General features: G+C 46.7%; 1 protein-coding gene and 1 long non-coding RNA gene across 2 annotated transcripts; one reads left to right on the top strand and one right to left on the bottom strand.

Annotated features, from left to right (window-relative positions):
- Window positions 1-1505: 1505 nt before the first annotated feature.
- On the bottom strand, window positions 1506-11254 carry LOC148043254 (uncharacterized). Its single transcript, XR_015698230.1, has 3 exons — window positions 11148-11254; window positions 6651-6779; window positions 1506-1749 (listed from the first exon to the last, which is right to left on the bottom strand). It is a non-coding gene; the product is annotated as an uncharacterized LOC148043254 (long non-coding RNA).
- Window positions 11255-11517: 263 nt separating this feature from the next.
- Window positions 11518-14078, top strand: POU4F1 (POU class 4 homeobox 1). Its single transcript, XM_087726351.1, has 2 exons — window positions 11518-11850; window positions 12829-14078. Exons 1-2 carry the CDS (start codon window positions 11584-11586, stop codon window positions 13858-13860), a joined length of 1299 nt encoding a protein of 432 aa, XP_087582477.1. The 5' UTR covers window positions 11518-11583; the 3' UTR covers window positions 13861-14078.
- Window positions 14079-15359: the final 1281 nt, after the last annotated feature.

Genomic DNA, 15359 nt, shown 5'->3' with positions numbered 1-15359 from the left:
TCTGTCCTAACTTGCCTGCATCTCACTGAATTCCAATGGATATAATCCTCAGCAGTCAAATACATATAACCACTCTTTAACAAGGCAGTTGCTTGCAATATTCACAACTCATAACATTTCTTTTTTCTGGCAGTCTCAAAGAGTTGCTTAAATTAGGAAGAGCCACCATGCAATTCTGTCAGCGTTTTTAATCCAGAAGGTCAGAATACGAATGGATGCGTATCCTACATACTTTATCAGAGGGGGCCCCTTCTATTGAGGAAGGCATCAACAAACAAAACAATGATAAAGACTCACAGCAGAGGCAATGGAAGAATCCTAGTTTGTGGGAGATTGTGAACCAGTTGTATGCTGGACCCCCAAATGACTGACTTGCATTATCTACCTCCTTTCTATCCACTTGTACCAAGGTGGCGCAGTGGTTAAATGCAGCACTGCAGGCTACTGCTAGATCAGCAGTTCAGCGGTTCAAATCTCACCGGCTCAGGGTTGACTCAGCCTTCCATCCTTTCGAGGTAGGTAAAATGAGGACCCGGATTGTTGGGGGCAATATGCTGACTCTCTGTAAACCGCTTAGAGAGGGCTGAAAGCCCTATGAAGCGGTATATAAGTCTAACTGCTATTGCTATTACTTCTTCACAATGTTACTTTGAATTAATCTTTGAATATATAGCATTTTGAATATATCGCATTTTTGTTGATAAATAAATGGAGACTAGTATAGATCTATTTTAAGCTATTTAACTCTCATCAGCTAGCCACACCCTTACTGGGATTTGAACTTGGGCTGTTTTTACATGTTAGGCAGTTATATCAACCTCTAAGCCACAAGCTCTCCTCCCTTATCAGCTGAGCCAGGGGAATAATTAAGTGTTTTGTCGAAGCACCTGGTATGCCCAAATATGGGAGGGAGCATACTGTTTCCCTTGCAACACAAAAAAATAGTTTTTCTGCCTGGAAGGCTCCTAGGGTGGAGCTGAAAGGCAAAAGAGAAGCAGTATGCTCCCTCCCATATTCGGGCATACCAGGTGCTTTGACAAAACACTTAATCATTTCCTTGGCTCAGCTGATAAGGGAGGAGAGCTTGTGGCTTAGAGGTTAATATAACTGCCTAATATGTAAAAACAGCCCAGGTTCAAATCCCAGTAAGGGTATGGCTAGCTAATGAGAACTAAAAAGCTTGAAATAGATCTATACTAGTCTCCCTTCATTTATTTATCAGCAAAAATACAACACAAAAATGGTTTTCTGCCTGGAAGGCTCCTAGGGTGGAGCTGAAAGGCAAAAGGGAAGCAGTATGCTCCCTCCCATATTTGGGCATACCAGGTGCTTTGACAAAACACTTTATATACCCTTTATATATAAAGAAACGTTTTGGAAGCATTCAACGGATTGCAAACAAGAGGGAACACACCTGACCCATCTCAGCTGAACTGTGTAGAATCAAGAGTTAATATTCTCTCAAAGTTGATATTTCTAAATAAAAATGATTTTTTATTGCCAGGTTATGGGAAAAAAGAGATTGGACAACCAATCTGGAACAGTATAAGGTGGAGGGGGGGGGTTGGACTAGAAGACCTCGGAGGCGCCTTCCACTCTTTCTATGTTTTATGGATGTGTGGCCAATATACCTGTGCACGTAGCTGGCGAGGATCCCCAGAGGAGGCGAGAAAGAGAGGAACAAAAGATCAAAGCAGAACTGGAGAAGGCTGGGACAGAGGTTGTGCTTCAGGTCCTTTCCCTCCCGTCCTGTTATCGAGAGAAATGGACGTTCACTTTAGAAAAAAACACCTTTTACTTTCACTACCAAACATGCAGACTGACGGTGTATGTATTTACCTTGAAGGGAACCTGGGGAATTAAGCCAGGAAACCAACAAAGGATTTTCTTTCTACCTTAACCTTGCCTTCCTTCCCCCCTCCCCAAACCCACCCACCCCGCCAAAATCCTTTAACAAATTAATTAGTCCTAATGAATGAACGCTTCATTTTAGTTAAACGTGCTGCAGTTCATGAATTAAATTTTCATGCGGTGATTAAAGGCTCTTAAAATATGCATGGTTTCGTTAAAATTTTATCATAAATCAGCACAATGCGTTACATGACAAGGCAACTATTTCCCCGTCTCTCTCTCTCTCTCTTTCTCTCTCTCTCTGGCTCTCTTATTCTCTCTCCCTCACACATACATTCTCTCTCACATACACACTCTTATTCTCTCTGTGTCTCTCTGTGTCTCTCTGTGTGTCCCCATTCTCTCTGTCTTGTCTCTCTACCTCTCATTCTATTCTCTGTCTCTCTCTCACACACATACACACTCATTCTCTCACACACACACTCTCTCTCTCACTTTCTCTCTCATTCTCTCTCTCACACACATTTTCTCTCTCTCTCACACACACACACACACCCTCATTCTCTCTCATTCTCTCTCTGTCTCTGTCTCTATTTGTCTGCCTCTTTCTCTCTCTCTCTCTCTCTCTCTCTTTTCTCTGTCTCTCTATCTCTCATTCTCTATTCTCTCTCTCTCTCTCACACACACACACACTCATTCTCTTTCATTCCCTATTTTTCTGTCTCTCATTCTCTTTTTCTCTGTCTGTCTCTGTCTCTGTCTCTCTCTCTCTCTCTCACACACACGCACACTTATTCTCTCTCATTTTCTCTCTGTCTCTCTCTCTCTCTTTCTCTTCTTTCTCTCTCTCTCTTCCTCCCTTTCTCCCCCGCCCCACTTCATTTATCTCCCTCCCTCCGCTCCGATTGAAACGTGTGTGTGTGTGTGTGTGTGTGTGTGTGTCTGTGTGTGTGTGTGTGTGTAAGTAAAATCAGGGTCGCTCTAGGACTGAAGCATCACTTCCCGGGATTTGTTGGCAGGCGAAAGCTCCCCAGATGAGTTCGCGTTGTTAACTTTCGAGATCGATCCCTTCCAGCTCTTCCCCGCCCCACGGTGTAAAGTGTACTTTCACTGCCTCTTAAAGAGAGTGAAAGAAATGGTTTCACCAGAAGAGGGGCGGAAGGTCACCGCCGAAAGTTGAAACTGATCATGCCTGAAACGGGATCGCTGAAGTTAAGACTTAAAAAGAAAAAGAAAAAAAGAATCGACTTTTGAAAGCCTACGAAGTTATGGATTCCCTGTACATCAAGAGCTGGGAAATGGCCCTGTGTGCCACCTCAGAGACGATTCCTTCAAAACTTCCCTATTTCTCGGGGCGTGTTTATTTTCCCCTTCTCCACCATTCAGGTGTCCTATTGCCTAGCAAGAAATGTCACCGACCATCCTTAAGAGTCTGTAACGATTCTCAAGTCATTCAGGTTGTCCCAAAGGTGCTTTTTCAGGAAGCAACTGGACTTCCTAGCTTTTTTCTTTTTCTTTTGAAGACGTTTCGCTTCTCATAAATCTTTCCATTCCCCACTACCCAGTCAGAGCTGAAGAAGCCTCTTGGATGAGAAGCGAAACGTCTTCAAAAAAAGAAGAAGAAGAAAGTCCTCTTGCCTCCTGAAAAAGCATCTTTGGCACCACCGTCCTTAGATGATACTCATACCTTTTGTTGTCTGCAAACGACTCCGTTGAAGATCTGTTTTTTTCCTGGGAAGGTAAAGGGACGGTTCTTGTTTTTTTTCCAAGCGGCAGGAAGGTCCCATTCTCATCAGCGCTTATCTGCTCATTGGTAGCGGAGATGAACGTTCCCGCACGTGTGAACCAATCCAGAATGCTAATGGGTTTCAATACACGGAAAATGAGAGGTGTGGGGGAGAGGGAAACGGCTTAATTCTGTTGGGAAAATCATCCGGAAATGTAAGCCCCTTTTGCACATATTTACAGGGGAGTAACAGACAGGAATGTTAATTTTATACAAACAATGATTTGAGCTTTATATTAACAGAATAACAGATTTGGAAGGGACCCTGGAGGTCTTCTAGCCCAACCCCCTGCTCAAGCAGGAGACCCTAGATCCCATTCCAAACAAATGGCTGTTCAATCTCTTCTTAAAAACCTCCAACGATGGAGCTCCCACAACTTTTGAAGGTAAGCCGTTCCACTGGTGAATTGTTCTCACAGTTAGGAAATTTCTCCTTAATTCTAGGTTGATGTCAACGGAGATTCTCAGTCATCCAGGTGTAAGGTTATCCCAAAGGTGCTTTTTCAAGAGGCACCTGGGCTTCCTTGTTTTTCTTTGAAGTTGTTTCACTTTTCAGTCAAGAAGCTTCTTCAGCTCTGAAGGCCTAGGTTGCTTCTCTCCTTGATTAGTTTCCATCCATTGCTTCTTGTCCTGCCTTGTGGTGCTTTGGAGAATAGATGGATCTTACGTTTGCCTTGTGACAGCCCCTCATATATTGGAGGCCTTGGTGCAATCAATGGAATCGACCTGGCACTTATTCACAAGACCTTTCTAAGTGCTCTGGAAAAGGAAACGGGGTTGGATTTGGTTAGTAGTTGGGTGAAGGACCACCAGGAGATGCCAGAAGTATAAACTAGGCTGTAAAATAAGGTTCCACGTTGCTACCAAGAAGAACAACATGGGCAGGTCCACAAAGTCATCAGAAGTCAAGTTTGAAAGAAGGAGACTTGTATTTTCATCGTCATATTTATGTATGATTTCTGATGCCTCCAATCTTGCCTTTTTTCCTCCCGAAAGGAGAAAGTGGAGAAAGTGCCTTTGAGATGTGAAATCCCAATTAAGCTTTTTCATAATTAATAAGGGCACGTTCTATGTCTTGGCTGCAAAAGCAATCACCCACAGCTTGGATTTAGCTTAATAAGCCCAGTCTGGCTGTTGTCAGGAAATTCCTTATTAGAACATGGGAATGCTTTTGGAGCATTCAGTCATAGCATTTATTTTTGGGTAAATTGATAGGCTCAAATACTGGCCACCTAATGAGAAGAAAGGACTCGCTGGAGAAGAGCCTAATGATGGGAAAGATGGAGGGCAAAAGAAGAAGGGGATGGCAGAGAATGATGTAACTGGATGGAGTCACTGAAGAAGTAGGTGTGAGCCTAAATGGACTCCAGAGAGTGGTAGAGGACAGGAAGGCCTGGAGGAACATTGTCCATGTGGTCAAGATGGGTCGGACATGACTTCACAACTGACAACCAATTGATAGGGTGTTCCTCCTCAATCTCTCAACATCTTCTTAAGGATGATCTAGCCTTAAAAGAAATGTGCTTGATGTCTGCAAGCACCTTCCTCTTTCTCTCCAGGGTGGTGGGACTGAACTTCTTTGAACTTCCAGTCAATGAGAGAGCTGCAGTGTCAACATACCTGGAGGACAATTGGTGGGACAAAGCTGTGGAGAGATGCAGTGACACAAAACCACAAGTTCTCAACTGCCATAAGCTTGTGTATTCTTCCCATCCTCATCAGGCATTTATTCATTTCTTGAGAGTAGTACTACTAACTTTAAATGTCACGTAGTCTGTCTGGGTGATGCAGAAGTTTTTGGTATTAGCTTGATAACAAGTTTTGCCAAGATCTGTGTCATCTGTATATATGTGATGTCCTAATGATGTGGCCATCTAAAATAAAGAGAAAGAGAAACTGGGTTACCTGGTTATTGATGAATGGCAACTGCAAATCGAGGACATCTTCCTGTTTCTGAGAATGTAAGATGAAAGAAAATACCTGGAAATACCAGTTTACTTCTGTTTCCATATATCAGTATTTCCATAACACTTGCTTGCCTTGCTTTCATCTCACCGAATCATAATGAGCCATAAAAAGAGATATCCAATCCAGCTATATCTCCAAAGATCACAGGTCTCCCAAACCTGAATATTTAGATGGATGCTGATATTGGTGAGCATCGAAAAGGTTCATCTTGAAGGACCAACACCTATTCCAATGCTTTGGGAGGTCCATAGAAGGATCTTTGGGTTAATAAAATTCAGCCTAGTTTATTTCAGTAGACCAGATGGAAGCATTTGGGAAGAATTGACGAAGGAGTAAAGCTACAGCTTCTATTCAGCTTCTTCTTACTCTTGTATGAGGATAGATTATAGGGTTTGGGTATTGGAAGTATATGAGTTGGAGATCACTTCCAACACTCCCCATCCTGCCATCTTCAAATGAAGAAACATCCGCCTTTCTTTACAGGACCATGGACAGGGAGATGTCTATACCACTGCAACTAGATTGCTGCGTTATGAGTAAAGTATCCACCCAGGTGGTGGCTTTTAAGATATCTGAATGTGGAACCCAATGGTGGTCAATTATTTTGGATTATGCCAGGCACCCAACTTGTGACTCTAACGGGATCATTGCAGTTCTCTTCTTTTGTCTTTTCGCACAAGAGAGATTCAAGTAATTAGGGCAAAAAAAAATCTTTCTAATTATGTATTTGTCTTTGTGTGTGTGTGTTTGTGTGTGTGTGTGTGTTTGTGTGTGTGTGTTTGTGTGTGTGTGTGTTTAGAAACGTTTTTATCAGCTGAAAACTAAAAAGAGTTAGAAATGGAAAGAGAAAAAACTTGATCATGGAATTATGGAGTGAAGAAAGATTTTACTATATAAAATAAAAGCCACACAATCACATCTCCTTTCCCCACATAATAGTCTCCCTGTTCCAAAATGTTCACATGCATGTTATTTCCCAACTGTTTTCTTTTGAGACAGATAAAGGGGGTGGGAGGAACCCGATAAAGAGGCATGGCAAAGATACCTGGATTTGAGCGATAATAGAAATCAGTCCTTATACTTCACCAGTTGTAGGGTGCTCATTTAAAAGCAAACTGTTTTTGTAAGGAGTGGCTTCGATGGTCGCTGGGGAGCTGTCCAGCAATAGGAGTTCCTGAAAAAAGCACAACATCTGGTCATTCAGAACCTCACCCTTAACCGATTCAATTACGATGATCTTCCCATTTAATGAAGGCTCAAAGCACTTTAGGCACATCTTCCCTGCCATAACATCAGAACAATTCCTTTAAATCGCTCTGCAGTATCTTCTACACTTGGAGGCTGAGGACTGAGAACAGAACATTTTGTCGTAAACACAACACTTGGTGAGAATCGCTGGGATGGATTCCTCATTCAATCTCTTAAGCACCGAGCTGCCTTTGCTCTCTTACCATGAGTGGAATCATCTTTAAGCTATTCCCACTTTTGGCAAAGTGGCTTTGAAGTAATCCATAGGACAATCTCAGTTTATGGGACAGTCCAACCCCTCCAAAACTCTCCTGCCCCCCCCCCCAATATGTTAAAATGCAACCCCCATCTCAGAAGCAAGTGATGGTGATTGTGCACTGGAATCGGAGGCAAATGGAAGAGATGGACCGAGAGAAGCTTGGTGGTCCTAGTCTCGTCTCCCGTTAGCTTTTCAAAAGCAGTGTTGGTGGAAGAAGCAACCACGGATGTCCCACCATGGGCGACTCCTGAGACCCATTCATTCCAGTCTTCTGCTTGGAATGCCCAGGAATGGCACTGAAGGCTTTAATGCAATGTGGCAATGATAGAAGTGCAATGAAACAAAACCAAATGAAAAATCCTAAACTAGTTAGAAAAGGGAAATAAATTTAAGAAATTGAACACGGAGAGAAGAGCAAGTTTACGCTGCTGTCACAAATATAACGTTTGTAATAATATTGCTATTAAAGGTACCCTGTTTGTTCCTTGTTTACTTTGCTTCATTTTACCTCCCTCCTTTCCTTTCCTTTCTTTTCCTTTCCTTTCCTTTTCCTTTCCTTTCTTTTTCCTTTCCTTCTCTTTCCTCCCCTCCCCTATTTCCCTCTCTTGCTTACTTTAAATTCTATGAAGATCCAACAGCTCCTTCATCCAACTACCTTTCTCTACATCTTATGGAATATATATATATATATATATATATATATATATATATATATATATATATATATATATATATATATATATATATATATATATATATATATATATATATATATATATATATATATATATATATATATATATATATATATATATATATATATATATATATATATATATATATATATATATATATATGATTTTTACAACCCCTGGTAAGCCCCAATTATGGGAGGAAGCTAACTGCTTCCATCATCTGTCATTCGGCTCGTCACAAGAGTCCATCACGACAGAAACCCAACATTTTTACTGTTGCCTTTGTTATATTTGTGTTTTTTTACTGTTTTTACTATCAACACACACACACACACACACACACACACACACACACACACACACACACACACACACATATATATATATATATATATATATATATATATATATATATATATATATATATCTGCCAGAAAGGTTCTGCACTCAGCTTTTTGGAAGTACATTCAATCTTAAGTTTTCTAACTCTGCTTTATCTACCGCTAAAGTCAGTGGCTTTTGAGAGTTCTCGGTTAGGACCTAACTCATCGTAGTTTTTGTATCTTATAAGTACGCCAGTGGGATGCTACTTGTATAAATGCTATTAGTAGTGTATGATATGAATGAAGAAATTGTAAAAGCTTACTCTGAAGACCATTAAGTCCACCATAAAAAAAAGTATCTAGTTGGCTCAGTATGATGGGATAGTTTGAACAAGTATGGTCAGCTCTGAAGTGAAAATGCAACTTCGGGATTATACCTGTGTATTTAGTGGTCTCCCATCACCTGAACAGGCTTTGCCTGCCTCCATCCTTGGGGCATTTGAGAAGAATGGAGACATTCAGAATAGGCCACTTTTTACTAGATGAAACTTTCCACCCTCTGTTCTCACTAAAGATCCTTACCAGGCAACCACACACTCACAACACTGTTGGTAGTTGGTATTTGACAGCACTCGGTCCTCACAACAGGTGAGAATCCAATCGTGATTTGGAAAGAGGCAAGGATCTGAAGGCATGAGTTTGCAAGGAAGGCATGTGTTACTGTGCATTTTTCATCACGAACGACAATCTGGAGTTCACAAGAAAAATAATGCTAGCCTTTCCCCAACCCATTCCTGACAGAGCAGAGTGCTTGGGATACCCTTCAGAGGGATCTCTAAATCTGAACTTAGGAACCCCATGTGACACATTCAAGGGTAAAGATGGAAATTAAGGAGTGCTATAGACATTTGGGCTATGGGGAAAAATAGGCAGGAGGTCAGTAATAGAAAATATGGATGTTCATGCCATGAATGTATATACCAATCTTGGGGGGGTTGAAAACAATGCTCCCCAACATTTAAGGAGAACATCAATTCCTTGACTAATGTCCTCACTCGTTTTCTCAGTATTATTATTTCACATTAGTTGTTTATTTCCAGTGTGTATTATTGCCTACAGCCTCTCTCTGTGTGTCTCTCTGTCTCTCTGTCTCTCTGTCTCTCTGTCTCTGTCTCTGTCTCTGTCTCTCTCTGTCTCTCTCTCTCTCTCTCTCTCTCTCTCTGTCTCTCTCTCTCTCTCTCTGTCTCTCTCTCTCTCTCTCTGTGTGTGTGTGTGTGTGTGTGTGTGTGTGTGTCTAAAGGGAATCAGAAATGGGACTTCTGAAACTCATTCTCTGATTATGGAGACGGGGCCTGCTCATATGTGGGAAGGAAGACATAAACATTCAAATCCCATCTCTTGTTTTAATAGGAGTTCCATTTGAAGAATCCTTACTTAAACACACACGCACACACACAGAGACACACAGACACACACACGCACACGTAAGGGACACCTCTACAGAAGGAACCAAAGGATCTGGGTTGCACTTACTTTTTTTCACCCATAAATTGGAAATAAATTTGTTTGCTGAGAAGATAAACAAGGCAGGTGTCCTTCCTTTGAAGGATGAATGGCTCTTCGGATCAATCCATGATTTTGCAAATAACGTTCAGAAATATTGTTTGGTGGAAATAAAGGGAATGCTTTGACATCAGACCTAAGCAGGGATATCTGGAGGCTTATTATCTTGTTACTTCAAATGAATTCTCCCCCCCCCCAAATAAAGCATGATCCTGCTAAGTTTGAGAAAAACAAGCTCCTTCAAGTTAGATCTGTGACTCTTTCTTTGTTATCTTCCCATCCTAGGTAACAGACAGATTAGCAGTAAACCGCTAAGCTATCCTTCCTTTAAACAAGCTAAATTCAGGCCAATAGGTTTATTTAAAATGCTGGGATATTGTTTTTCAGGCTCTTGGAAGGAGGGAGGAAGATAGGGGAAACTGTAGACCTTCACTGAAATATGGATTATTTTAAGGAGGTGATGGGCTATTCTCAAGCTCAGGACTCACTTCCTTAAAAAAAAAACCCATTTGAATCCCACCCACTCATTCAAGATTATCTATGTAAATCGCTTCCAAAGAAATAACTGATTCTGTGAGCATCCCATGTTCGATATTGAAAGGTAGCGGACAAATGAAGACGTTTCTAAAGAAGAAAGGAGAAGCAAGGCATGACTTTGGGTGGAGGCAAAACTCTGAGTGATGCCACCATGGCAAAGAATGCCATCGAAGGCAGGATCTCCCAAGAAAGACAATATCCCCCCATAAGGGGGCAGTGATTGGCGGGACCTTTTCAAACAGAAGCAACCCTGAACAATAATTGGTGCCTCACAGCTCCCCTCTACATACAGACCCATGGATTACAATGGATTCCCCCCCCCCGCAATACCTTTTACGGGGAGCCCAAAGGAAAGCTCCCCAACTTCTCTGGGATGGGAATATAGTATTTCGTTCTGAGCATACAGTCGAAACCTCAAGTTCATCGGAAAGCTAGTCAATCCCATTTATTAAGAAGCGGGGCGAGAGTTGCGCTGAAAGCAACGGCACAAACGCAGGTTGACTTTTTCAGCACTGAAGTGAGTGGACAGCGCCGGACTCACCGCCAACTCCATCAATAATAACTGAAATCGTTACGGAGCGCTTTGCCAATAACGCTTCCTATTCTCTTTACAACACTGAGCAGAGTCGCCCTTGCCGGGCCGAAAGCAAAGCGAACAAAGATTTAATATTTAACACCACAATCACGACACGGAAGTTATCCGGCATCCAGAGGCGTTCTCAAAGGCAAGGCAAGGCAAGTCGCCGGGTTTGGCTCGGCGGACGCATTTGCGCCGAAAAGTAATAGTAAGTAAATGTACCGACAACTGACCCACGTCGCCTCCGCCGCATTTTCACCAGGACTCAACTGGCGCTGCCCGCTATCCTGCGCTCCAGACCCGCGCGCGGGGCACAGCGCCGCCCGGTTGCCCCCCTTACCCATCGCTCCTCTGCAAGCGTGCCAGGAGGGGCCCCTGGCTTGGGAAGCCCGGGTCGACATCAGTTGCCTTGGCCTTTGTCCTCTCTGCGGACTCCTGGGCTGCTTCGACGTGAGCTCGGCTATGCAACTCAGGGGGCGGGGAGGAGGAGGAGGGGGTGGAGAAGGACGAGGAGGGGGGGCAAAGGAGGCAGAGCGCAGGAAGGAGGAGGAGGAGGAGGAGGAGGGGAGAGACCAAGGGCAGTCCATCAAAACTGGAGGCGCAAGTTCTCGCGAGAGGGAGAATCGGTCGGGAGCCCCGGGATGTGGGCTCAGGTGGAAGCAGAGCGCATCTCCTGCCAGCCCGGGGGTAGAGCAGGCAGAAGAGTCGAACGGCCCGGGTTGCAGGAAGGCTCGCCCTGCGCGCTCCCGGGGAGCTGCCAGCCTGAGTAGCCTCGGATGTGCTGCTGCGGCGGCGGGGGCGGCAGCCTGGCTGTGCTCGGCGCACAGAGAGCCCTTTCGCCCGGCGCGCTGGTGGCGCTAGGCGCGGATCTCCTCCTGGTCGCCGTTTCCCTCTTGCTGTCCGCCCGCCGAGCCGCCACGATGATGTCCATGAACAGCAAGCAGCCCCACTTCGCCATGCACCCGTCCTTGCCGGAGCACAAGTACCCTTCGCTTCACTCCAGCTCCGAAGCCATCCGGAGGGCATGTCTCCCAACTCCGCCGGTAAGAAACGCGCCGCCAGTTGGACTTTTCCCCCCGGGTTGACCGGTTCTTATTCTCTTGCCTCCCCCCACCCCGAGCCCGGAGTCCTCGGTCGCTCCCCGGCCCCCTGCCGCAACCGTGGCTGCCTTCCTGGCTTCAGCCGCAGCGGCTGCCTCGGGTGGCTTTCAGCCATCGCCTCCGCCCTTCTGGAGGGAGAGGTTGAGAAGGGGCTCGCTTCCCGGGGCTTCTCTGCCCCTGAATTTCCCCCGGCTTTTTAAAAAAAATTTGCGGGGTTTCCTTCGAAATTGACCTGGCAAGAAAGGCCGAGGCAGCCAACCGAGCCGAAAACGGCGCAGCCAACCGGTCTCCTCTGGCCCCTTCGCTTTCGCCCTTTCTTGCTCTCTGTTCCCGACTCGCTGCGGGCTCCCTCGATTTCTCCCCGCAGTGGGGGAAAATTTACTTCTACGCTCTTCTCTGGCTTAACCAACTTGCCTGTTTTTTCTCCCTCTCTCTCTCTCTCTCCCTTTTCTGCCTCCCGGTCCTCTCCTTCCCGCTGCTCCTCCGGCCAAAATGGTCCATGGTCCCCTAACCTTACGCACCGCGCTCCTCTCCACCACCCCCCTCTCTCTTCACTGCATCCGTGCACTTTCGGGTGGACCATTCCCATTAATTTTTCCCGCGGCCGTGTAATTTTTTTCTTCCGCTCATCACACTCGCCTCTGCTCCATCCCTTCTTCTCCCGCACCCTTCTGTCCCCCTTCCGCCTTTCTTTTCCGCCTTCCACTCGTCCTTTTCTCCTACACGGCAAACCAACTTTTCCCTTGAATTCCTTTGCCACGCGGTCCCGCACCCGAACATTTCCCCCTGTCTTTTTGGTTAACGCTTCGCGGCGGCTTCCCTCCTTCCTTCCCTTTCCTTCTCGGGGATGCCTTCCTCTTCCCCCACCGTGGCCCCTTTCCCCCTCTCCCTCGCTGCCCCGTTTCTCTTTGTCGGTTGCAGCTGCAGGGCAATCTCTTTGCCACCCTGGACGAGACGTTGCTGGCGCGGGCAGAGGCTCTAGCAGCCGTGGACATCGCCGTCTCGCAGGGCAAAAGCCACCCTTTCAAGCCGGATGCCACCTACCACACCATGAACAGCGTGCCCTGCACCTCCACTTCCACGGTGCCCTTGGGTCACCACCACCACCACCATCACCACCATCACCAGGCGCTGGAACCGGGCGATTTGCTGGAGCACATCACCTCCCCTTCGCTCGCGCTCATGTCCGGCGGCGGAGCGCACGAAGGGGCGGCCGGCGGGGGCGCAGGAGGCGGCGGCGGCGGAGGTGGAGGAGGAGGGTTGATCTCCACGTCCGCCCACCCGCACTCCCACTCGCACATGCACGGCTTGAGCCACCTGGCGCACCCGGCGGCCGCCGCGGCCATGAACATGCCTTCAGGCCTGCCCCACCCGGGGCTGGTGGCGGCGGCTCACCACGGGGGAGCCGCCGGGCAAGCCGCTGCGGCCGCGGCCGCAGCTGCAGGCGCCGCCGGGCTGGCTTCCATCTGCGACTCGGACACGGACCCACGCGAGCTGGAGGCCTTCGCGGAGCGGTTCAAACAGCGGCGGATCAAGCTGGGCGTGACGCAGGCCGACGTGGGCTCGGCGCTGGCCAACCTCAAGATCCCCGGCGTGGGCTCGCTGAGCCAGAGTACCATCTGCCGCTTCGAGTCGCTCACGCTCTCGCACAACAACATGATCGCGCTCAAGCCCATCCTGCAGGCGTGGCTGGAGGAAGCCGAGGGGGCCCAGCGCGAGAAAATGAACAAGCCGGAGCTTTTCAACGGCGGCGAGAAGAAGCGCAAGCGGACTTCCATCGCGGCGCCGGAGAAGCGCTCCCTCGAGGCTTACTTCGCCGTCCAACCGCGACCCTCCTCGGAGAAGATCGCCGCCATCGCCGAGAAATTGGACCTCAAAAAGAACGTGGTGCGAGTTTGGTTTTGCAACCAGAGACAGAAGCAAAAACGCATGAAATTCTCCGCCACCTATTAAACCGTTCACGCGGGGCTTGGTTGATAGGACCGGAGACGGACCGATAAACTGAAACTTTTGAGTGGAAAGAGAGAGGAAGCGCGCGCGAGAGAGAGACAGACAAACACACATACACACACACACACTCACACAAAACCCGAGCAGTCTCCCTCTCGGAATCCACCCACGCAAACTGACCTTGACCCCGAGACAGGACCCGCGAACAGCTCCCGCGAGACCTTGGCAGCCTGGGGAGGGGGAGGGCGGAGACTTTGGGGCAGGGTGGGGAGGGGGCACCGAGGGGCGAGGGCTGCGCGGAGTGGGAAGCAACTGAAGTTTTGGGAAGCCAACGGACTTCTCCTTTGGACTAAAGACTCTTTGGGGGGCGGGGGAAGAAATAATAATAATGATGATGATGATTGCTGGGAGACCAGGGACCTAGCCAAGTCCAGCGAGACGCTGCGGAGAATCCCGAGCGAGGGCCGGTTCCGCTTCTCTTTTCTTCCTTACCATTTGCAGATTTGGAAAAAAGGGAAAAGGGGGTTTGGGAGGGGGCGAACGACTGGACGGGAAGGTTGGGCGAAGACAGAGAAGAGTTCATTTCTTGGGTCGGATCCCTGCGGAAAGCGAGGATGAATTGCAGTAGAAACACACCTAACATACACGCACAAACACACACACACACACACACAAGTATTGTAGACGAAACCACGAGGTCTTTTGAAGATTATGATGATTATTCTGGTTATCCTGATCGTTACCAAATGGTCAATTGACGCGAAGGGAAATCTACCCGATGCCGAACAATGCTTTTTTGTTTTGTTTTACGTTATTGTTTCGTTTTCAAGCATGAGTATCCCTTCTCTGTTACGCCAGGGATTTCTTTCTTTTGAATTTACGAAATGAACGGCTCCTTAATTCTGTCTTTCTTTGTTCGTTTGGGATTTTTTTTCCCCTGGAGAGGGGGTGAAAAACACGGCTTTGAATGGAGCAGGGAAAATGTCTTCATGAATTTGGACCCGCCAATGTATCCAAAGGTCGTTGCTATTTCAGAATTAGTGATTTTCCCCCCTCCCTCATTTCCACCACTCACCTCCCCAACCCCTTAAGGGTAGGGAATTAACGCCCGTTTGGAATTATTTCCATCCGCGGTTGGTTTTTGCGTTTAAGCGAAGCAACAACTACTTCGAATTCCTAAAAAGGTAGAGATGAAGTCCGGCGCCCAACTTGGCAACGGGGCGAATCGGATTTTGATCCCCTTCGTTAGACTGTGCTGCGAAATCCAGCATCGCTTTTGAAATGGAAACTTGGGTTGGCTATGAGGGAACCTTATACATACTTTGGCTCTGTGCGATATGGCGGTTGTTTCCCGTTCATTCAACCGAGATGGAAGCTAAAATAACTTTGTCAAATTAATCCCGAATCGATTAGAGGTGGGGGAGGGGGGGAGAATTGCTTTGCTTTGTTTGAATAACTTTGGAGGAAGAGGGAGGGAGAGGCGAGAAAAAGCATTTTCCGCT

Source organism: Thamnophis sirtalis, unplaced genomic scaffold (genome assembly GCF_051295495.1).
Source record: "Thamnophis sirtalis isolate CommonGarterSnake01/CBP01778 unplaced genomic scaffold, rThaSir2_p1.2 scaffold_12, whole genome shotgun sequence".
NCBI classification, from domain to species: Eukaryota; Metazoa; Chordata; class Lepidosauria; order Squamata; family Natricidae; genus Thamnophis; species Thamnophis sirtalis.
Note: the sequence above shows the minus strand (reverse complement) of the source record. Positions and strands in the feature narration are given on the sequence as shown.

What these genes read in the sequence shown, in the direction of transcription:
- POU4F1 (XM_087726351.1), top strand. Translation starts at nt 11,584, where the DNA reads ATGTGCTGCTGCGGCGGCGGGGGCGGCAGCCTGGCTGTGCTCGGCGCA. An exon ending in CATGTCTCCCAACTCCGCCG is followed by an intron (nt 11,851 to 12,828) that starts GTAAGAAACGCG and finishes TGTCGGTTGCAG; the next exon opens with CTGCAGGGCAATCTCTTTGC.